The sequence below is a fragment of the Penicilliopsis zonata genome (assembly GCF_001890105.1).
Source record: "Penicilliopsis zonata CBS 506.65 unplaced genomic scaffold ASPZOscaffold_3, whole genome shotgun sequence".
NCBI lineage: Eukaryota > Fungi > Ascomycota > Eurotiomycetes > Eurotiales > Aspergillaceae > Penicilliopsis > Penicilliopsis zonata.
Window position 1 is genome coordinate 1,235,326 of NW_019208913.1, and position 20,495 is coordinate 1,255,820.

Sequence of the window (20,495 nt, forward strand, 5' to 3'; positions counted from 1 at the left end):
CGGAAGGAAAGACTTTTGGGAAGATAATGAGGGAATGGTCTGGTGTGGAGTACTGAGTAATGATTTGTTCTATTGATTAAATACTAATTGATATTCTAGAATCCATCTATATCTTCTTTGGTGTGATCTTCTCCCCTTAACTAACGCCGCTGCCTGACTCCTTATAATAATAATAATATGGGACTTGTTAGCCCCTCGATGATGAAGCTGGTGTGGCTGAGGCCTCGGCTGGGATACGGTACGATTACAGGGTCAGTACTAGCTCGGTTATGCGCCCTGCATAAGTCTGAGTCGTACAGTACAATCTATACTCCGTACTAGGTACCTATATCTTAGGTTAGGTAAGTACTAGGTAGGTACCTAGTTTGTACTTAAATACGGGTATTTACTAACTACCTAGGTACCTTAAATGGTGCCAGGTAGTAGGAACTTCGCCCCTGTTACCTATACCAAGAGGTAATGTTGTAGCCACCTTGAACCAAACTACATAATACATACTGTAGTGTGCGGCAACGTCATTCACTTGCATTATTCAACCAGATAAGCTGAGGACGCACGTTCTTGGCCTCGATCTCCCCACAGGATCATCGGCTGCTGCAGATGCCGATTCAGCCACATGCCGATGTTAAGGCATTGTCCTTGACTGGAGGTTACTTACTAGTAGGTACCTACTAGGTAAGCCATGTGTATTGCATGTACGGTGTGTGTGTACTGTGTGTATTGTGTACGTATAGGATAATTCCGATATACTTGATAGTGCAGTTAGAATAGGAATATAAATATAGTTACTTTACAGAAATATCCAGAAATCAGCTGGAGTGTTCATCATGGCTGTGCAACTCTTCAGCTTCGACCTAACAAACCTAATTCCTACATTGAACAACACACCACAAGCCTCAAGGCCTTTCCTATACCGTACTGATTTGCTTATTAAAAGGTATTTATAACTGGTTGTCGGCAAGAGTTGCCTCGGTCATTCCAACGCTGGACAAACTTGGGAGGGGCGTTTTTTTGATTATATAGACCCGACTCTATATACCGGGCAGGCGAAAGCAACAATTGATTATGAGTATAATCTAAGGGTTCTGGGTGAACCTCTCCTCTATTGCCAGAGTAAGCCCGGCAGCGACAGACGAGCAAGATGACTGTGTAGTTAAATCAGAAGCATGCCGAGTCCCAGGCGTTTGAAAGCTCGATATTTGTGAGAAAAATCGATATAACCACAAAAAAGACATGATATAAATATAAGGCGTGGGGAGTTGACTGAATCCACTGCTTTAATTTGTGTCAATAGAAATGGCTTAAAGTCAAATGGGAAGGCAGGGAAATCGCTCCGATTGTTAGGGGTGCTAGCTGAGTGCATTTGGTATGTCAACGTAATCTACAATAAGAGACGAAACTGCGAAGTTGATAAAAAACATCGAAATAAATTGAGCATCTCATGAGGCGGAAGGTTGGGTTGTGGGAACATCGATGCCATAGGCCTCCTTGATCCTGTCCCGGCGTCTCTCCGCGTATCCGGGAGCAAAGATACCTAGATATTGGTCAGTATAGGGTACCGAGACGTAGGCAAAAAAGAAAAGCTATTTCCGCCAGCATACCTCGTCCCTCGCCTAACTCCTCAAAGGTCTGTTCTGCAGGCGTTCTGTACGCCTTCCTCAATTGCTCCCGGCGGTCGAATTCATCCACTTCAAGGTCCTTCTTGTATCCCCACAGGCTGCCACCGGTATACTCGAAGGCGCCCATGGCAGTCGCCAGAGCAGCGCCGTAACCCAAAACGGCAGGGAAGGAGCGGGCTATTGAGCAATTAGTAAGGCTGATGGCTCATTGGTGTATTTTCAAACATCGAAATAAGTAAAAAACCGGAACATACCACGGAGACCCAGGATAGCGCCCGAGAAGAAGCCGCCGAGAGCGACGTTGTAATGGTCGTCCTTCTCGCGCAGATTGGCGGATGCGGTCTTCACAAACTCGTAGGTACAACCCATTGCGGCTAGAAATCCCCCCCGAGTCAGTAGAGTCACCTCCCAAGAACCCAGCTCTGCTTGAAGGAGAATACTATACCGAAAACTCCGATAGTGCTACCGCTCTTCACGAAGACACCCCATGGCCCAACGTTCCTCTTGGTAAGGGTGTTCTGAACGGCGGCGGCGAAAAGACCCACGCTCCCAGTGAGTGCAGTCGCCTTCAATGACGCCGAAATGGTGTCCTTCGGGTGGTAGGCATGCTCTTCAGCGTGGGTGGCCATGATCGCTGCTCAAACACCAAAACGTGCTGCTTGCTGGGAAAGAAAGGCCCGTCGTCGTCGCTGTGAAGGCGAATTTGGCAGCGTCCGCTTTCTGCCAGCTCTGACCGCCTTGATGGGTGCTCGAGCATGGGGCCGTGACGAGAACAAAGCACGGGAAGAGAGCTGTTTGCGCTGTTGAACTAGCATTTTCAAGGTGGAAATTGCTGCAGGTATTGGATTATTGTTATTTCTTATTGTCTCCGAAGGGAAAAGAAATAATATCCGCTGGCTGTCACACCTGCGGCCCCAAACCACCCGCCGCCGCCCGCTGGGTGGATAGATTCCCCCGCTGTTTCGCCTGCGCTGTTCTGCCTTCTACAGTTCGCCATACCCGTGCCTCTTCGTCAAGCGTTCGTCTCGCTCGATGCGTCTTGAAATCGCCCCAGAAGGTCGCTCTATGGGAGAATACTGACAAATATTCACCGTGGCTTAGTCCTCCGGCAAACCTGAAGCCCACCATAGCGCCTCTCATGTCTTCCGCTCAGCGGCCAGGTGTGTGAACCATTCGCTGGAAGCTCCAAATACGCTCGTATGGTGTCTCCCTACTGACTCGCCTGATAGGCAAGACGTCTCCACGGCTTGCGCAGGATATTTGCCTCTACGATCCTCTCCATATCCCGGGAACACGCCGCAATCTCCTTTCGGAAGTACCGCCAGTATACCCTGAAGGCTACGATGGGCCGCCTGATTACATTTCCCCAACGGCCTGTCGGCATGAATATGTCACTAAGACGAGCCAAAGTTTTTTCCCCGAGCCGGAGCACAGATGGAGGACCGGCGTTTCCACCAGGCTGTCGGCAATGTGCGTCAGGTGCCGGTATCACCTCCAGGTGGTGACAAGCCATACCAATGGAGGCGGGCAATACGGCCAGACTTCCCAGGACCATGTGCACCATTGGATGTATAGCTCTGGTAGGCAGCGGGACAGCGTGTCGGCAGGAAACCTCTCTCTGAAGGAACAAACGGCCGAGTCATTCCACTACCGATGCTCATATATCACCTGTTCCACCGTTGTGTCCGTGCGGATCGTGTCTCCCGTGCTCAGTCAAGACTGGGTGAGGCTTCTGACTGATCCGGAGCTCCTGAGTCAGCGTGCAGAGGAAGCGATCGCCGCGCATCCCGAGCGGCTGGAAGGCTTTACTGGGCCGCAGCCGATCACTGTTCTTGAAGATCTGCGCTCGTATCTCAGCAACGCGCTTCACGATCCAAAGAGAAGTAAGTCGATATCCGCCATCAACAAGCGATTTATGGTCTGTTTTGGCATGGAAGGGCAACCGTGTAAGGATCTTCTAGAGTTCCTGGGGTTCAGCGTCAAGGTGAGCATGCCTCCTCAACCATGGTGCTAAAAGCTGTGTCTAAATCATTGTACAGAAGGAAGGCTTTTGGGAGCCACCGCGACCAGATCCCTCCGAGGAAGTGCCGTATCAGGACACCCTCAGAATATTCCTCGATGACGTTGTGCACGAATTGTCCGCACTTATAGATCAGCGTCCGTTGTCGGAGAAGAGAGGCCATCAGCTAGACCATTTTTCCCGATCTTTTCTGGACGATCTCTACTACACGCTGGAGGCTTTGGACTGTAAGGATAGCCCTGAATCCCAACTAGGCCCTCATTGTTTTATTAACGGCGCCACCATAGACCCAAAAGCGACAAGAGCGAATGACTTCTCAATGCCGGGAGCACCGTTAGTTTATACCTTTCGTCCTCCAAGGACTGGCCAAGATAAAATGTACCCTAACTTTGCTTCAAGATTTTACGAGGACCTGGGAGTCGTGGAGGACATGCCTTCTGCTGCCATCGTCGAAGCGTTTAACAGACAGGTTTCGGTTGATCCAGCAAGAACGCCGCTCTACTTTGGGTGCCTGAAAGAAATCGGTGCGCTTCGAGGCGGTGATGATGCCGCTATTATTGAGCGTGCCGTGGAAGCAGCATATGCCGAGGGAAAATACACCAACGAGGATGTTGCCAACGCGTATAAGTATTTCAGCCTCAACTCTGATGATTCAAGCCTCACCGACGAAAATATCATTGGGAGGTTCCATGCCTTTTTGAACTCTACTACGCAAGAGAATGAGAGTCGCAAGCAGCTATGGAGAATCGGGGATAGTAGACGAAGTGAACGCATCAAGTCTGCAGCGGAGGATCGTGAGTTGATGATGCCTAAGCCTTGTCATTCAGTTAAGTACTAATTATGGCCCCCAAATAGGCGTGTCAACAGTTGAGCAGGCCCATATGTATCTGGGCGTCGATGAACGAACCTCTGATGATTTTATTATCACTATGTATACCACGAAGGTAGTGCTTTAAGGTTCTCTCCCCTGACTGGGCCGTTTGTGCTAACCCATGTGACCTGGATATTTAGATCAATGACAGCCCCTCTAGCAAAGATTTTGCACGACGTGCCGTCGAACTCATAGCCGAAGCTCGGAAGTCAGATGTCTTAAAACACTATTTGAAAACCGGCGAGATGGGCGTCGGAGAGATGGACGTCGGGGACGCCTATCGTCTTCTTCAGATACCCGACCGGACCGTCGATGACGCAGCGATTGTTGCGGCCTACACGATATGTATCGATGAAGCCCCGAGTCAGGCTGAGACATACAATCGAGCGCTGAGCATCATCGCGAAAGAGAAGAATAGCCCACTGTTGAGCACCATGGTGTTTGGCTCTACGCCGCAGTCTGATCGTGTCTTGTCCGAATGGCCCGTTGGGTTGCAGAACATCGGAAACACCTGCTACCTCAACAGTCTGCTGCAATTTTACTTTTCCATCCGTCCATTTCGCGAGATGGTGCTGGATTTTGACAGTTACAAAATGAGCTTGGACGAAGAGAGCCTGAGTAAGAAGCAGGTGGGATCTCGCAAGGTATCGAAAAAGGAAATCGAACGCTCGCAAAGATGTGAGTCCAAACCCTGGTGTCCAGTATTCCCTTTCTTACTTCTAACCCGACCAGTTCTGCGGGAATTACAGGTTCTATTCCAGAACATGATATCATCCTCGCAACCCTCGGTCACCCCCGGGCAAGAACTGGCCCGGTTGACTTTAATCAGTCCATCCAACGAAGCAGCTATCCGACGAATGTCGACGCGGTCCAGAAGCCGATCTGTAGGTCTCGGCGAATTGAACGGCATGCCCATTATTGGTCCCTTGGGGCCTCCACAACAGGAGCCTGAAACCAAGGAACCTGTTGATCTGGGAGGCGCCGCGACATTAATTGAAGCTCCTGAGAAGTTACATGTCACAGGTTCGGGGACAAGTGATGCAGACAGCGAGGCGACCCTTGTATCTGAGGGCGCGAGGCCGGAATCGCAGACCCTTCCGGCCGATGATAAAGAGAATACGCCTCCGTCAAGTGATGAAGATATGAAAGATGCACCCGAAAGCATAGCCCCGGAAACCAAAACAACCGATGGTCATCCTGCACCACAGTCCTCTCCTGTCGAGCCTCCAGATCGCCCCCCACCAGTACCCCCACGACCCGTTCCGCAGACCGACCGGCAGAAGCAGCTCATTGACGAGGTCGAGATTGGAGCCCAGCAAGACGTTACAGAGGTGATCAATAATGTTCTTTTCCAGAGCCAGTGTGCTGTCAGGCCCAGTGGGTTTGACGCCAACGGTGAACAACTGGATCGGGTTAAAGAGTAAGTGACTCCAGAGGTTTCCCTTCCTCCCTGTGCAATAAGAAGAGCACTAAGATCCTGTGTAGTCTGTTTTACGGGCGAACCAAGTCGTATATCTCGGCAGCAGCAGGTGTGAGATCGAAGGAGGAATTGTGGTGCGATATCAAAGTTGACGTTGCGAGCGGCCCCCGCGATATCTATTCTGCTATAGATGGCGCCTTTGACGTTCAAAAGGTGGATGTAGAGGGCGCAGTGGCAGAACAGTATGGTGCCATCAGCAAGCTCCCTCCCGTCCTCCAGATCCAAGTACAAAGAGTCCAATTTGATCCCGTCAAGAAGAGCTCTTTCAAATCTACACACCACCTTGAGCTCCTGGACACGATCTACATGGATCGATACATGGACACACAGAATCTTGAGATCCTCAACCGCCGGCGGGAGTGTTGGCAATGGAAGAATAAATTAAAGACTCTCGAAGCTCGCAGAGATGAGTTGCTTCGTAAAGATGTATGTGAATTACCCTAGCCCTCTGAAAATCTCCCCTCGAGGCTGACAGGTATGCCCCAGGAATCCGACAAGTTTGACATGCCGACCCTTTTTGACAGCGCCAAGATCGTGCTCGAGGATCTCTTGTCCATGAAAGACAACCCCGAGACCTCAGATGAGGCGATTGACATCGATCCTCAACTTGTCACCGAATTAGAGCAGCTTTCTCAAATGACCCAGACGGAACTGACAAGTGAGATTCCCCAAGAAGTTCTTCTTTTTCTTCCTCTTCTTCTTGCTGCCGCGCAAGTTTCAACAGACTAATATAGATTGCAGATGTGGAGCAAGAAATGAAAAACACGCAGACCATGATTGCCACCCAGTTTGCCGATTCCAAACATCTCGCATACCGGCTATACGCAGTCTTCGTCCACCACGGATCTGTTACGTTCGGTCACTACTACATCTACATCTTCGACTTCAGAAAAGAAGTCTGGCGCAAGTACAACGACAACGACGTAACCGAAGTCCACAACGCGGAGGAGATCTTCAAGAATTCCGACCGCCAGAACCCACCCACGCCGTACTTCCTGGTTTACGTCCACGATGCACTGAAGGACCGTCTTGCCGACCCGGTCTGCAGGGAGATCTTGGATGCCGCGTCGTCGTCGTTATCGCCACCACCGCCTCTTCCGCCGTCAAGCCAGGCTCCTCCTCCTCCCCTTTCCCCTGCAGAAGTGGCGGTCGTCACCGATGGCCCTGAAGATATCGAAATGCGTTTACCCTCGTATGAAGAAGTGCAGATCGACACACCGTCAGGTACGAGAACCACCGGCCCAGACAAAAACCACACGGCCTCCGCCACGGGTCAGGGATGGCCGTCGAGTACCCAAGCTGACCTGCGTGATGTGAAATGGTAGAGTCGCCGCCCGTGAATCCTCTGAAACGCAAAGGCGCCGAAGACGCGGTGGATACATTAGCGGGATGACACAAATAAAATGCAATAGAAACGACTTGCCCCCTCTTCGCATACACTCTTCCCTAATATGCCCTCCCCTTCCCCCTTCCCCTTTGCCTTGCCTTGCCTTGCCATTTTATTCTTGTCTACTAGCGACATCGTTTTGAACTGGATTCCAGATGTACATATGCAGGACCGGACTTCAGGAACATGCATTTCTAGACGCATGACGCCGAGTAACGAAGACATGACATGATCTAACTAGTTATGCATTCTATGGATTAGTTAATAGTACTTTGGCAACCGCTGTGCTTTTAATAACCAACAAATAAATAATACATAGTCAAGCAAATCCGCGGGCCGCATATCGGATAAGAAGCCCCAAGTTCCGCGGGTGGGGAGAGATACTCCGCATGGGGGGAGCCGAATATAACTACAAGAACCCTGGGACTGCCTCAGAGCTTGCTTTGACGACTATCTGCAACGGTTCTGAAGAATCTATCATCACTTCACTGATACAGGTATTAATTATATACAGCTGTCAATATGCCCTCGCAGGTAGCGAAGTATTTGCGTCTGGCACGGCGGTTCTCCTCCGACCCTAGCAAGGTGAGCAGCTCGCTCCTTGATTAAGATCCTGGCAAGTTCTCGACTGACGGTGTAACAATACTTCTTCTTTTCATTTTAGAATCTCCCGTTACTTGCACGTGCGTTTTCGAGCAGTCTGCGCCGGTCGGCAATCAACAAGATCGTCCCTTCGGCGGAGGAGGCGGTTAAGGACATGAAGTCCAACACCACGCTGCTGGCAGGTGGGTTTGGGCTGTCCGGGGTTCCGGACTCGCTGATCAATGCGGTGCGGGCGAACCCATCGATCTCGGGGCTGACGGTGGTGAGCAACAATGCGGGCGTTGACGGGTCCGGGCTCGGCCTGCTGCTGCAGTCGAAGCAGATCAAAAAGATGGTTGCCAGCTACGTGGGCGAGAATAAGACCTTTGAGCGCATGTACCTGACTGGGGAGATCGAGCTGGAGCTCACACCGCAGGGGACGCTCGCGGAGCGCTGTCGAGCCGGGGGCGCGGGGATCCCTGCCTTCTACACGCCTGCTGCGTTTGGGACGGTCGTGCAGACGGGCGACCTACCGCTGAAGCATAACAGCGACGGCACCGTTGCGCTATACAGCCAGCCGCGCGACGTCAAGGTGTTTGACGGGAAAAGCTATATCATGGAGGAGGCAATCAAGGGGGACTATGCGTTTGTCAAGGCGTGGAAGGCCGACAAGCTGGGCAACTGTCAGTTTCGGTATGCGGCCGCCAACTTCAACGGTGCGATGGGCCGCAACGCCAAGATGACCATCGTCGAGGCGGAGCATATCGTCGAAGTCGGGGAGATCGAGCCCTCGGCGGTACATCTGCCGGGGATCTACGTCAAGCGGGTCGTACAGAGCACCGCAGACAAGAAGATCGAAAAATACACCTTTGCTAAGCCTGAAGGCGAAGCAGCCGAAACTTCGGCACTGGGCAAGGGGGATACGGCTAGCAAGCGCGAGCGCATCGTGCGGCGGGCGGCCAAGGAGTTCCAGAACGGGATGTACGCCAATCTGGGAATTGGCATGCCCATGTTGGCGCCCAATTTCGTCGACGATTCCGTGGAGGTCACGCTGCAATCGGAGAATGGCATCTTGGGCCTAGGGCCCTACCCAAAGCAGGGCCAGGAGGACCCCGACCTCATCAACGCGGGCAAGGAGACCGTCACACTGCTGCCGGGAGCCTCCTGCTTCGGCAGTGATGAGTCCTTCGGCATGATTCGTTCTGGACGTATCGATCTGACTATCCTGGGTGCTATGCAGGTCAGCGCCAAGGGTGACCTGGCCAACTGTAAGTTCTTCCTTTCTCAGCCCCCCTCCTCTCTACTGGTAAAGATTGCTTTGCATGTTGCCACTGACTAACATGTTCAGGGATGCTGCCTGGAAAGATCAAAGGATTTGGCGGTGCCATGGATCTCGTCTCAAACCCGGCCGCTACCAAGGTCGTCGTGACGATGGAACACACTGACAAGAAGGGCAATCCCAAGATTGTCAAGCAGTGCGAGTTCCCCTTGACGGGGAGAGCCTGTGTCAGCCGGATCATCACTGATCTCTGTGTTTTTGATGTTGATTTCACCGATGGTCTCACTCTGGTTGAGCTTGCTGACGGTGTCACGGTCGATGAGGTCCGGGCCAAGACGGAAGCTCCTTTCAATGTTGCCAACAACATCAAGCCCATGCTCTAGAAGCTGTCTTTCAATCTTTTTCTTTAGCATGTAGTTTATATTGTACTGCCATGTTAGGGATTTGATCAAAATTACATAAAATGCCAGATTCGAGCAGGATATGTCGGATTATACATCAGAATCATCACTGTTTCATATCGTACACGCTTCTCATAGTACACTTTTTGTATGCAGAAGAAATATTAACTGGTATAGTACATAGCGAAAGAGAACAGCAACATCTTTATCGAAGACGAATCAGACCTGAGACGGCCTTGCCTAATCGCTTCCAGAAGTCACGATTCGGAGCCTCCTCGAACTCGCGAACGAGGTCGTCGTAATGGCTCGGGTTGCTCGCCGGGTATCGCAGCTTCTGCGGCAATGGGTACCGTCGCGTGTAGCGGTCTTCGAGTAACGAGGAGAGCGCATTCAACGAGGCAGGCGAGATGGCTTTCTTTGTGCTAGACGTCGACGGGTCTTGCGGAATCTGCGCGAGGCGTTGTTGCAGGTACGTCTGGACTGAAACTGCTTCCGGACGAACAGTATCCCGGGGCCAGTGTTTAAGAAGATGGGTGAGGCGAGCCTGGACAGAGGTCTGGATGATTCGTTAGCAACGGCAAATCAGACCCCAAATACAAATCGCAGTGGCTGCAGTGGTAGGAAGTGCGGCGATTCATACGGATGGTTTGGCCATGACGAGAAGGTTCGATTGACGCGATGGTGGCGCAGTGCAAGGAGAGGATTGGTTCTTTTTTCTTTGTTTAATAGACAATTGGTATGTCTGCTTCTTTAAAGGATTTCAGAAAAAAGATACCGAGAAGACTGTTGACGAGTCCTTGTACCCCCCAAAATCTTTATTGTCTTCTGACGTGACGAGAGGATCGTCAAGAGGTCGGACTTAATCTGGTGCCTCAGGCTGCAAGGCATCCACCCACCTGAATCGATCGTCGCCGCTGCCACCAGTGACTAGCCGTCATCTCATCTCGCCCTTTCTCCCTTTCCATCGACCATCTCACAAATCCAGCTCTTATCCTCTTGAGACGTGCTCTCTTGCCGGGTGCCCTCGCTCGCTATTAGTTTCTTTTTTCTCTCTCTCGATACGTGAACAAGCGCGGTAGACCCTGTTCTTCCTCATATCTACGGCTGTAGAAGTTAATCTCACCGCATCCGTCTCCTTCCTCCGCTCGCCATGAGCACGCAGCGGTATCAACGGGTAAAGACTGCCGCTATTTTGGGTTATGGACTCTTTATGCTAATGTGGTGCTGAAATAGCTGAATAATGCCGAAGAGGACGACCATGAGACGGAGCCGTTCCCTGCGATTCCGTTGCAACCAAACGCAACCCCATCTTCCCCTCCCCCCTCCTTTCACTCTCGCTCGCCATCACCTTCGTCGAGACGGCTCTTACAATATGATGATCCGTACCGAAATGAGACCGAGCAGACCCTTGCCGATGCCTTTGGGGAGGAGGATGATTCCGACGCCGACGACGAGCCAGATGACAGGCAACGGCTGATGCGAGCCAGCCCGGAAGCGACAGAGCAGGGTAATAATACATCAGCATCCTCTGCCACCATGGCCGCTGGAAGCCATAATGAGCAGCATAGCGGCTCTGGTATTCAGCGAAGACAGACGATTTTACCTTCCTTCGGCGGTACATCGAGTCGATTGATCACGCCGGCGAATGATGGTGTGTTCGCCAATCTCGCGGCCAAACCGGAACGAGGAGAAAAGAACGAAGACCTTCCACCGGTGCGTTGCTCTCTAGCCCCTCTATCCCCCTCCCTTGTTGCTAATTAACAAATCACAGTCCTATGAAGAAGCTGCAGCAGATGCCACACCCCCGTATTGGGAGACCACCATTATCGCTCCGGGAATCTCGTCTGATGAGGTCTACATCGATGGATTGCCAGTTGGGTCAATCTTCTCTTTTGTCTGGAACGCCATGATCTCCATGTCTTTCCAGTTGGTCGGCTTCCTTCTCACCTATCTCCTGCATACAACCCACGCGGCGAAGAATGGGAGCAGAGCTGGTCTCGGCCTCACCCTCGTTCAGTACGGCTTTTACATGAAAGGAGGTGCTGAGTCTCGGGGCTCAGGGGATGGCAGTTCAGAGCAGTACGCCACTCCGCCAGACCCCAATAGCCATAGCTTCGACCCGAATTCCGTCAACGATAGTTCAGCCGGCGACGATGCAAGCAGCGGGGGTACGCTGTCCAGCATCTCCACCAGCGAATGGATATCCTATGTCCTGATGATCGTCGGCTGGTTTATTCTGATCCGAGCAGTCAGCGATTTCCTCCGCGCTCGGCGACACGAGCAGCTCGTCCTGCAGAGTCCCGAGCGTGGCCTCCCCGTCCCGATCATTGCGGAAGGGGAGCGATCGGAGACGGTCGTATGAATATGGGCATTACGACCTTGCTGGTCTTGTCTCTGTAGCCTGGAGTTCGGAGTATACAGTTTTTCCCTAGCTCACCTGCGAGTTCGAATCACTCGCGGGTTATACTTTCATTTTCATTTTCTCTCCTTTCGGTCCTCCCCCTATAACTAGTATCCTGCACCTCATGTACGTATTCAATCAAAGATACCAGCGGTTTGTGGCTTTTCAACCGGAGCTGGACCGAGTTATTTTTATTTCCATCGTACTACTACAGCCATTGTACGAACTACGGAGTCAGCCTACATGCGTGCGTAAGCCTCGTTGCCTCCACTATCTACAGAGTAACTGTGGCTAGGCAGCTCTTTTCTTTCCTCCCGACAATAGCAGTACTACTGCCTACGGTAGAAAAAATGACCCGAGTCACTTGCAGCCTGGATGGAACAGTGGTATTGATGGTTTCTTTCTTAAATTCAAACCAGTCTCCTAGACATGAAGGTGGGATTCGATCTGCCAGGCGATTGTCCACGTCCTGTCACTCATCGTGGCTGTGATCTCCAAGTGCTGTTGCTGCGCAGCCCCGCGTGGATCCGCGAGACCCTCTGTCTAGAGAAAGCTTTTTGTTTACTCTTTCCCTCCTATCTTTGCGATTAGCATCTCTTTTTAATTCTTCTGCCTATTTTTCTTTATCGAGACGATGAGCGCTCTCTAGATCGACTCCTGACATCCTACGCGTGGCGCTCTCTCTCTCTCTCTCTCTTTAATGACGTCCTCCGCGGCCACCTCCGACCAACGTCCCACACGCGGCCCAGTCGAGGCCCGGTCGTTGTCTGCCATCACCTCCGTCGCTTCAGACCCGCCGGCGTATCCTCGCAATCCGACACAAGCGAAGCTTGGTCCGCTGGTGTTGTATATTGTGAGAGTTCCCGGGAGTAAAGGTAAGGGGAAAGTTGCCGGTTCAACGGAGAGAGTTCCCTCCAAGCTGATAGTTACTGCTCGCATAGATGTGTTCTTGACTCCTCTGAAACCAGCCGTGAAATCCAGTATTTCAGCGGAGGCAATTAATGCATCGTTATACTACTTACATGTGGCGACACCCAACGATGAGGCTCTGCTGCAGGAGCTCGAGCAAGAGCAGGCAGAGGAACGCCAGTTGCGGGAGGTGAAGGACAGACTCGATCTGATGACGGGAGGGCCGGAGTTTGCTCGATTGAACCATATCAAGCGCAAGCCAGTCCCTGGTAGCAGTGCAGTTGCACCGGCACCACAATCTCATACAGACGCAGTGACAGAACAGCCGGATTTTGCACCGCCGTTACCACGCCGACCAGTTCCTACGCCCCTATCTTCGGCCCAGATTAATCAAAATAGAGATATCTCTCCTGCAGTTCCTTCAGTCAAGACAGACCTGCCACGACGACCGCTGCCACCTGTGCCTACGGATGCGTCTCCGTTGGAGCCCTGCAACAGTAATCTGCCAGAGAAAAGGTTGAATCGATGGAGCGCTCTGACGGGGTACCTCAATAATAAAGGTCTGGACAGCTGGAAAGAAAAGTATGGGAGCAATCTGGCTTCGAAACTCCCGTTGCAGAGACCTCATTCATCACATGGAGCCCCCTCCGCGGGCGCCCAGGGGCTGTCCGTCAGGCTAGCTTCTGAATCTTCTTTTTCTTCCTCCCCGGGGTTCCAGATCACGCTCATTCGGCGTGATCTCTCGTCCGGCAGCCAATGGAATGTGGCAATTATAAAAACCTCTGAGACAGATCCTGGCGCCGTGGATATCGAAATCACCACACCCGGGTATAGTAAATTTGCGGCGAACAATGAGCCGTTCTCACTTGCGAACCTAGGCATCAACCTGCCCTCAGAAATCCGGCAAAATGCTATATCCATGTCTACCCAGCAGTACCCCGGTCACAATCACAATAGCAACCCCGGGAGCCCGCGAGAACCCCCTAGACGCAAGCATTTCTACCGGAAGCTACACGTCTCGAGACACCTTGACGACTCGCGAAATCCGCACGACGTACATTACCGTGCATCCCTAGATGGAGGGAGCAGTGGGATGGCTGGGATATACGGCCCGGGGTCTTCCAAACTCAAGAGCGGCTACTACACCTTTCTGTCACCATGGAACGGGATTTGCACGTTTTCGACAAGCGTCAATGGCCACAGTTTGAAATGCAAGCATCTGATACCTACGCCTGGCTTTTCGAACTCGGCCGTCTCGCCATCTGCTAGCTTCTCATCATCTTCCTATTCCTCCAACCCCGCCGCCACGGCCGCAGAGATCCGATTCAACGGTCCCTTCCAAGCAAGCCATCTTCACCAACGCCCCCCTCACCTTTCACCGCCGAACAACACCAATACCACCACCGGTCTGAATTCATCATCAACTACAGACCCAACGTCAAGTCCAACCGCTAGATCGTCCAAACGCGGATCTCTTGCCACCTTCCTCAACACGAAGAACCGCCTTTCTCGCCCCCGGTCCCGCTCCGCCGTCAGCACCATCTCAACCAGTAGCGGGTCCGAATCGGATGAAACCTCCCACAGAGACCGGGACCGAGACCGGGACCAAGACCAAGACCGACTGGACTTGTCGCTAGCCAAGGAGCTGGCGGGCGGCGGGATGCGTGGGAAATCAGCCAAGTTGGGCAAACTCATCATAGACGATGAAGGGATCAAGATGTTGGATCTGATGGTTGCGGCTTGTATGGCGGTTTGGTGGAAAGGATTTTACGGATAATTTTCTTGGGGATAAATTTAGGGATAATTCTACATAGATATATGATCTTTTTGTAATACAAATTCACGGAGAACCCTTTGTCTGATAATACTACTGGCTAGAAGTCACTTGCTCAAAATAAGAGTCTATCATTGCTGGCTAGAAAGAGATATTTGTGCGTCCAGGTCGACTGGCTACAGGATAACATACATGAAAATGTACGGGGGGGGAGGGGGGGTTCAGTCAGAGTGAGCCTGCCCTCTCTTAATGCAGGACGGTTCTGCAGGCAAACAATTATATAAACTGAGCAGACGACATGCCAAACAAGACAGGGAGGGGAAAATAACAAGGCAAATGAGATGAAGGAAAGAAAAGAAACCGTTAGCTGTGTAGTTTTTTTTCTAGTGAGCATCCATGCCTCGCTGCAGCGATGCTTCCAGATCACTGGCATGGCCGCCTGCGGCAAACGCTTCCTGGGGCTTGGGTTCTTCATGCTTCCAGGTGCCCTGGTTCTGCTGGTCGGGGATAGGGACGTTGTTCCCCAGCTGTTGCTGTTGGGCGGCGACGGCGGCGGCTGCCTGCGCTTGGGACTGCTGGCGGACAAGAGCGCGGAAGCGGATCACCTCGTCGAGGATCATCCGGCGCATCTCCTGCACGTCGTCGACGACCTCAAAGTGGAAGTCGAACGTCGTGGGGCAGGTGGGCTCGTCGGACGCATCATGCCAGATCTGCAGGTAAGGGTGCTCCAGGGCCTCCTCGACGGAAATCCGTGACGAGGGATCGAATGCAAGCATGCGGTCCAGCAGGTCGAGAGCGTCGGGGTTAGCGCTGGGGAAGAGGCGCTGGAAGGGGATCTTGGGCATGAACGGCAGGTTGCGGACGTATTCCTGGGCGCGCGGAGAACCGATGCGGCACAGGGTCTCTTCGTTGGGCGTGCCCAGATAGTGCAGGATCTGGTTGAGCTGGTCGACATAGTCGCGGCCCTTGAAGAAGGGCCGGCCCCCGAGTAGCTCGGCCAGAATGCATCCTACAGACCATACATCGACTGTCGAGTTGGTGAGTACAGAATTACAAACTTTGTCTTGGTAAGAGACTAGGGGGAGGGGAAATTGGGAGAACGTACTAGCTTTCGTATAGCTCTGGAAACTCAGCATGATCTCCGGCGCACGGTACCATCTGGTCGCGACGTACTCGGTCATGTATCCCGCATTCTCCTCCGGATCAATCGAGAAGCCACGGGCCAGACCAAAGTCGCAGATCTTGAGCTCACAGTCGGCATTCACGAGGAGGTTGCCAGGCTTCAAATCTCTATGCAGGACATTTGCGGAATGGATATACTTCAACCCACACAGGATCTGGTAGATAAAGGACTGGAAATGCGCGTCCGTCAGGGGCTGCCCGGAGCGAATGATAGCCGCCAGGTCACACTCCATCACCTCTAAACCAAGCTTGTCAGCAGCCGCGACTTGTCTTCTCATCGATGAACTACAAGCATACCTTCGTAGATGTATGTCTCGTTAAAGTTATCTGGCCGTGGGATATCCATGTCGTACAGACAGGTGATCTACCCCGCGATGTCAGCGCTTATCATGTCTCCGTGTATTGACGCAGATCGCCAAATAGAAACGTACATTACGGTGGCCCCGGAAATGCTGCAAGAGTTTGATCTCTCTCAACGCCCGTTTCGCCAAGATTTTCTTGCTGAAGACATTGGTGACTTTCTTGATAGCGACACCTTCCCCGGTATGGATGTTGGTAGCGGCACTAAATCACGGTTCAGCAGGAACCTGTCAGCCACAGGCTTCAAAGCAAAGAATAGCCTGGATCATCTATATCCCCTTTCCACTCTTCTTTCAGGAAGTAGACCTACCAGACGATGCCATATGCACCCTGGCCCAGTTCTTTCGTCACATTGTATCGCTCATCCACAACAAATTCCTGGTTGAAGACCTTGAAGACCTTGCGTCCTTGTAACTCAGACATTATGACGGTAAGGCGCTCAGAGGAGCTCGCTCAGGAGCGTGGTGAAAAGGATGGAAGGTGATTGCGTCAGAAACGAGAATGCACCGCGAGGATGCGAGGCACAATGCAGCCGGATTACTTGCGGTTGGGGGTATTTGATCACGACGGGAAAGGAGCAGGAATAGACGCAGGAGGAGCGAGAAGAGAGAAGAAGAAGAAGAAGGAGAAAGAAAAGAACGAAAAAAAGGCAAAACACAGCGTGGCAGGTAAGAGGGGGGAAGAGTGCAGTCTAGAGATGGCCTTGAAAGATCACAGCCCCGCAATTTCCAGTGATGACAGCAAGTCGGAATCAACAGACGACGATCCACCCGTATCACGGCGAGAAAACAACACTGTGGCTGGCTACGGGTGTCTTTCTACCCCCGTGGATTGAAAGAAGGAGAAGAAATTCGAAAGCGAAGACGCAGATTAGTCTGCCAAGAGAGCAGATTCTAGGACGAGCGCGCTTCGGCAGAGAGAGGGGTCAAGCGACAAAGCAACAAGGCTACTGAGGGGGCTGTTCTGCAGGGCGCCAAATGATCGCCCAAGGATCGCCAGAATCAAAAGACGGCTTTGAAACTAGGTCGGAGGCATACTACACTATTATACTACACTATAGAGGGGGAAAAAAGGATATGAGAGCAGGTTCAGTGGCTCCTGTTAAGGACGAAGAGGAGGTCTACATTGTACAAAGGGATCACCACTTGAGGCTAGCTTACCTCTAGAAGCAGGGGTTCCTTTGTCTTTATGGGCCTGCAATAGATCGAGGAGAAATTAAAAAGAAACGAAAAGAAAAGCCATAAAGAAGATAAAAATACATCAAATTCATGAATCTATAGTTGGGTGTGTATCAGACAGAAAAAAAGCAAGTCTTTTTATACCGTACGACTGGGCTCATACAACGCAAGGCATATTCGAGCGACTCGTTTAGAAGATGTAAATGAAATAGACAATCTCCGCTGTGTAACTTTATGACCATGCTTGAAGACATCATATTTTTTCTTAACTCGAGTTTTTCAAGTTTCTTCATCCACCCCCCGAAAACATTCAGAGTCTCAGACGGGATTGGTTGGCCTAGAGAGCGTTGACAAGCCTGCGCTCCTTTCTCAGAGCCCTGAGTTTGACACGCGCCTCCTCCAGAGGAACCATGACTCCCTTATTTTGGGTAGCAGGGTCATCGCGGTTACGGATGTTGACGGTGCGGGCCTCCTTTTCTTGAGCACCAACGACTGATAGAAAGACAAGGGGTCAGAAAAACAGAAAAAGTAATAGCCCAGAAGGATGCGAACTCACCAAAGATGAAGTTATACTGGGCAAGCTGACCCGTACGAATCTTCTTTTGCAGGGTGTTACCGCTCACGTCGATATCGACATTGAGCTTGTCGCCACGCAAGATCTGCTGCAGCTCCTCCACATAGTCATTCGCGGAAGGCATGACGGGGACAATCAGGATCTGGCGAGGGCTGATCCAGAAAGGCCATTTACCGCCGAAATGCTCAATCAAGATACCCAAAAAGCGTTCGAAGCTGCCGATGATGGCACGGTGAATGACAACAGGACGGGCACGGCCAGGACCAACCTCATCCGATTTGCCTTCTTTCTTGCTCTCTTCCAGAACAGCCTGGCCCTTCTCATTGGTCATGTACTCGAGCTTGAAGTTGATGGGGGCCTGGTAATCCAGCTGAATAGTAGCACATTGGAACTCTCTCTTAAGTGCATCGGCGATGGTGATGTCGATCTTGGGCCCGTAGAAGGCACCGTCACCCTCGTCGATCGTCCAGTCGTCGCCCTTGAATTTGGTCATAGCCGCCTTCAGTTGCGATTCGGCGTAGTCCCAGGTGGAGAGTTCTCCCAGATACTTCTCAGGACGGGTAGAAAGCTTCAACTTGAAAGTGAAGCCGAAGAGACCGTATATCGACTTCAAAAAGTCGAATAATCCCTCGATCTCAGACGTGATCTTCATAGCACATAATGTCAGTTCTGGGAACAATCGACGTTATTCAGTGATGATGATAAGACAGCATACCTGATCTTGTGTACAGAAGATGTGGGTGTCATCTTGCTGGAATTTACGAACACGAGTCAGGCCGCTCAAGGCCCCGGACGCTTCATTTCGATGCAAGACACCAAAATCAGCAATTCTCAGGGGAAGCTCTCTGTAGCTTCTCTCCCGATGACCGAAGAGCACAAAGTGGCCGGGGCAGTTCATGGGCTTGAGAGCCCATTCTCTCTTCTCGATATCCAGCTTGAACATGTCATCTTTGTAGTGGGCCCAGTGGCCAGAGGTCTTCCAAATTCCCACATCATACATGTTAGGGGTCTGCACTTCCTGGTAGCCACGCTTGCGGTACTCGGTGCGCAGAAGCTTCTGGAGAGCATTGAAAATTGTGGTTCCTTTAGGAAGAAGGAAGGGGCAACCAGGGGATACTTCATCGAAAAAGAAGAGCTCCTGCTCTTTGCCGATCTTCAAGTGGTTTCGCTTCTCGGCCTCCTCAAGGAATTTCAAGTGTTCCTGCATCAGTTTCTTGTCCGGAAAAGCGACACCACGGATACGCTGAAGGGAGTCGTTCGACTGGTCACCAAGGAAGTATGCGGAGGAATTCTTCACAATAACTCAGTAAGCCTGTGGTCATATCATCTATAGAAAAGTATATATCTGCCCATACCTGCATGATCTTGAAAGTCTTGATCTTACCCGTGTTCTGGATGTGAGGGCCTCTGCACAGATCAACCAGGGTACCGCAGCGGTAGACGGTACTCTTTTCGCCGGTCACAAGCTTGTCGATATAATGGAGCTTGTATTTGCTGTAGGAGAACATAGTCCTGAGGTTCTCCTTGGTAACTTCCAGGCGATCGAAGCTCTGTTTCTCTTTGAAGATGCGCGCAGCGCCTTTGTCGAGGGATGGCCAATCGGTTTCCTTAACAACGCGTCTAATTTCGGGCTTAGTATCTCCAAACAATAAATCGAGTAAGACTGGAAAGCAGAAATTACCCTTCAGGCATGGCCATATCGTAGAAGAAACCCTGAGGCGTAGGTGGTCCGTGGGAAAGTAGACAGCCATATTCGCACTCGCAAGCCTCACCCAGACAGTGCGCACTGGAGTGCCAGAAAACTTCTCTACCCTCCAGGCTGTCGAATTGCACGAATGAAACCTTGCAGTCACGCTCCAAGGCCCGGTTAAGATCCCAGAGTTCACCATCAACCTTTGCTACCACAACATTGGCACTGAATTCCTTGGGCGCATCACGCAAAAATTGGGACGGAGTAGTCTCCCAGGACTTGGCGATGACGGTGGATGGGCTTCCATTACCCAGGTCAACCGTAACATTGATATCCGCATGATCCCTAGTCTTCTGCTCCTCAAGATGCTGCTGCCACAATTTCTCGAAGAATTCATTGCGCTCGATGATGAATTGAGGGAGAGCATCACCGCCGGAGGCAGCTGCTTTCGGCGCAGCCCGGACGGGCAGCTCACTGGGGTTCTCAGATGCCATCGTCGTTGCCCGCGGGGTCTGGGAATTTCGCAACGAAATGCTGTTGTCTCAGATGGAGGGGTAGCCATATTCAATAATAGTGACTCACTAGTGAGGGACAAAGGCGGTAAGTCACGTGGTGAAAAACTGCCCTGAGCGGTCGACACTTTACCGCTTCTAGCTTCCCACCGTCGAAAACTTCTCCGGCCTCGTCCAACCCCTGTTACGCCAACGACAACTCTATCAACATGTCTTTTCGCGGTCGTGGAAGCCGTGGCGGCTTTGCCACTGGTGCCAATCGAGGAGGAAGCTTTG

At 51.7% G+C, this 20,495-nt stretch overlaps 9 protein-coding genes across 9 annotated transcripts; 5 read left to right on the forward strand and 4 right to left on the reverse strand.

Moving 5' to 3' along the window:
• Window positions 1-1,141: 1,141 nt before the first annotated feature.
• Window positions 1,142-2,164, reverse strand: ASPZODRAFT_129624 (hypothetical protein). Its single transcript, XM_022722310.1, has 4 exons — window positions 2,065-2,164; window positions 1,874-1,993; window positions 1,602-1,796; window positions 1,142-1,534 (listed from the first exon to the last, which is right to left on the reverse strand). The coding sequence occupies exons 2-4, from the start codon at window positions 1,986-1,988 to the stop codon at window positions 1,440-1,442; spliced, it is 405 nt and encodes a 134-aa protein (XP_022583720.1). The 5' UTR covers window positions 1,989-1,993; window positions 2,065-2,164; the 3' UTR covers window positions 1,142-1,439.
• Window positions 2,165-2,409: 245 nt separating this feature from the next.
• On the forward strand, window positions 2,410-7,420 carry ASPZODRAFT_111904 (hypothetical protein). The gene is made up of 11 exons (XM_022721030.1): window positions 2,410-2,779; window positions 2,849-3,603; window positions 3,659-3,866; window positions 3,927-3,972; window positions 4,039-4,433; window positions 4,495-4,583; window positions 4,651-5,188; window positions 5,243-5,930; window positions 5,996-6,416; window positions 6,477-6,648; window positions 6,732-7,420. Exons 1-11 carry the CDS (start codon window positions 2,758-2,760, stop codon window positions 7,313-7,315), a joined length of 3,918 nt encoding a protein of 1,305 aa, XP_022583721.1. The 5' UTR covers window positions 2,410-2,757; the 3' UTR covers window positions 7,316-7,420.
• Window positions 7,314-7,670, forward strand: ASPZODRAFT_129625 (hypothetical protein). The gene has a single exon (XM_022722311.1). The coding sequence runs from the start codon at window positions 7,442-7,444 to the stop codon at window positions 7,607-7,609; it is 168 nt and encodes a 55-aa protein (XP_022583722.1). The 5' UTR covers window positions 7,314-7,441; the 3' UTR covers window positions 7,610-7,670.
• Window positions 7,671-7,899: 229 nt separating this feature from the next.
• On the forward strand, window positions 7,900-9,621 carry ASPZODRAFT_61357 (hypothetical protein; the record flags this gene model as incomplete). Its single annotated transcript, XM_022728981.1, has 3 exons — window positions 7,900-7,962; window positions 8,042-9,227; window positions 9,308-9,621. The coding sequence occupies 3 exons, from the start codon at window positions 7,900-7,902 to the stop codon at window positions 9,619-9,621; spliced, it is 1,563 nt and encodes a 520-aa protein (XP_022583723.1).
• Window positions 9,622-9,844: 223 nt separating this feature from the next.
• ASPZODRAFT_140142 (hypothetical protein) lies at window positions 9,845-10,294 on the reverse strand (the record flags this gene model as incomplete). Its single annotated transcript, XM_022724628.1, has 2 exons — window positions 9,845-10,195; window positions 10,280-10,294. The coding sequence occupies 2 exons, from the start codon at window positions 10,292-10,294 to the stop codon at window positions 9,845-9,847; spliced, it is 366 nt and encodes a 121-aa protein (XP_022583724.1).
• A 111-nt stretch (window positions 10,295-10,405) lies between these two features.
• On the forward strand, window positions 10,406-12,372 carry ASPZODRAFT_129628 (hypothetical protein). Its single transcript, XM_022722312.1, has 3 exons — window positions 10,406-10,813; window positions 10,873-11,352; window positions 11,411-12,372. Exons 1-3 carry the CDS (start codon window positions 10,790-10,792, stop codon window positions 11,999-12,001), a joined length of 1,095 nt encoding a protein of 364 aa, XP_022583725.1. The 5' UTR covers window positions 10,406-10,789; the 3' UTR covers window positions 12,002-12,372.
• On the forward strand, window positions 12,370-14,668 carry ASPZODRAFT_129629 (hypothetical protein; the record flags this gene model as incomplete). Its single annotated transcript, XM_022722313.1, has 2 exons — window positions 12,370-12,915; window positions 12,982-14,668. Coding segments are annotated over exons 1-2 (1,862 nt in total), but the record flags the coding sequence as incomplete, so codon positions are not given.
• Window positions 14,669-15,106: 438 nt separating this feature from the next.
• On the reverse strand, window positions 15,107-16,688 carry ASPZODRAFT_140145 (hypothetical protein; the record flags this gene model as incomplete). Its single annotated transcript, XM_022724629.1, has 5 exons — window positions 15,107-15,750; window positions 15,829-16,143; window positions 16,203-16,269; window positions 16,337-16,469; window positions 16,576-16,688. 5 exons carry the CDS (start codon window positions 16,686-16,688, stop codon window positions 15,107-15,109), a joined length of 1,272 nt encoding a protein of 423 aa, XP_022583727.1.
• A 1,092-nt stretch (window positions 16,689-17,780) lies between these two features.
• ASPZODRAFT_60275 (hypothetical protein) lies at window positions 17,781-20,201 on the reverse strand (the record flags this gene model as incomplete). The annotated part of the gene is made up of 5 exons (XM_022728901.1): window positions 17,781-17,935; window positions 18,000-18,663; window positions 18,733-19,308; window positions 19,373-19,637; window positions 19,699-20,201. 5 exons carry the CDS (start codon window positions 20,199-20,201, stop codon window positions 17,781-17,783), a joined length of 2,163 nt encoding a protein of 720 aa, XP_022583728.1.
• Window positions 20,202-20,495: the final 294 nt, after the last annotated feature.

Excerpts from the sequence above, each read along its gene's own strand:
- ASPZODRAFT_129624 (XM_022722310.1), bottom strand. The coding sequence starts at position 1,988 with ATGGGTTGTACCTACGAGTTTGTGAAGACCGCATCCGCCAATCTGCGC. Across the intron at positions 1,797-1,873 it reads CGCTATCCTGGGTCTCCGTG|CCCGCTCCTTCCCTGCCGTT; the intron begins GTATGTTCCGGT and ends ATTGCTCAATAG. Across the intron at positions 1,535-1,601 it reads GGAGTTAGGCGAGGGACGAG|GTATCTTTGCTCCCGGATAC; the intron begins GTATGCTGGCGG and ends ACCAATATCTAG.
- ASPZODRAFT_129625 (XM_022722311.1), top strand. The coding sequence starts at position 7,442 with ATGCCCTCCCCTTCCCCCTTCCCCTTTGCCTTGCCTTGCCTTGCCATT.
- ASPZODRAFT_111904 (XM_022721030.1), top strand. The coding sequence starts at position 2,758 with ATGTCTTCCGCTCAGCGGCCAG. Across the intron at positions 3,867-3,926 it reads CACGCTGGAGGCTTTGGACT|ACCCAAAAGCGACAAGAGCG; the intron begins GTAAGGATAGCC and ends GCGCCACCATAG. Across the intron at positions 6,649-6,731 it reads GACCCAGACGGAACTGACAA|ATGTGGAGCAAGAAATGAAA; the intron begins GTGAGATTCCCC and ends TATAGATTGCAG.
- ASPZODRAFT_129628 (XM_022722312.1), top strand. The coding sequence starts at position 10,790 with ATGAGCACGCAGCGGTATCAACGG. Across the intron at positions 10,814-10,872 it reads GCACGCAGCGGTATCAACGG|CTGAATAATGCCGAAGAGGA; the intron begins GTAAAGACTGCC and ends GTGCTGAAATAG. Across the intron at positions 11,353-11,410 it reads AGAACGAAGACCTTCCACCG|TCCTATGAAGAAGCTGCAGC; the intron begins GTGCGTTGCTCT and ends AACAAATCACAG.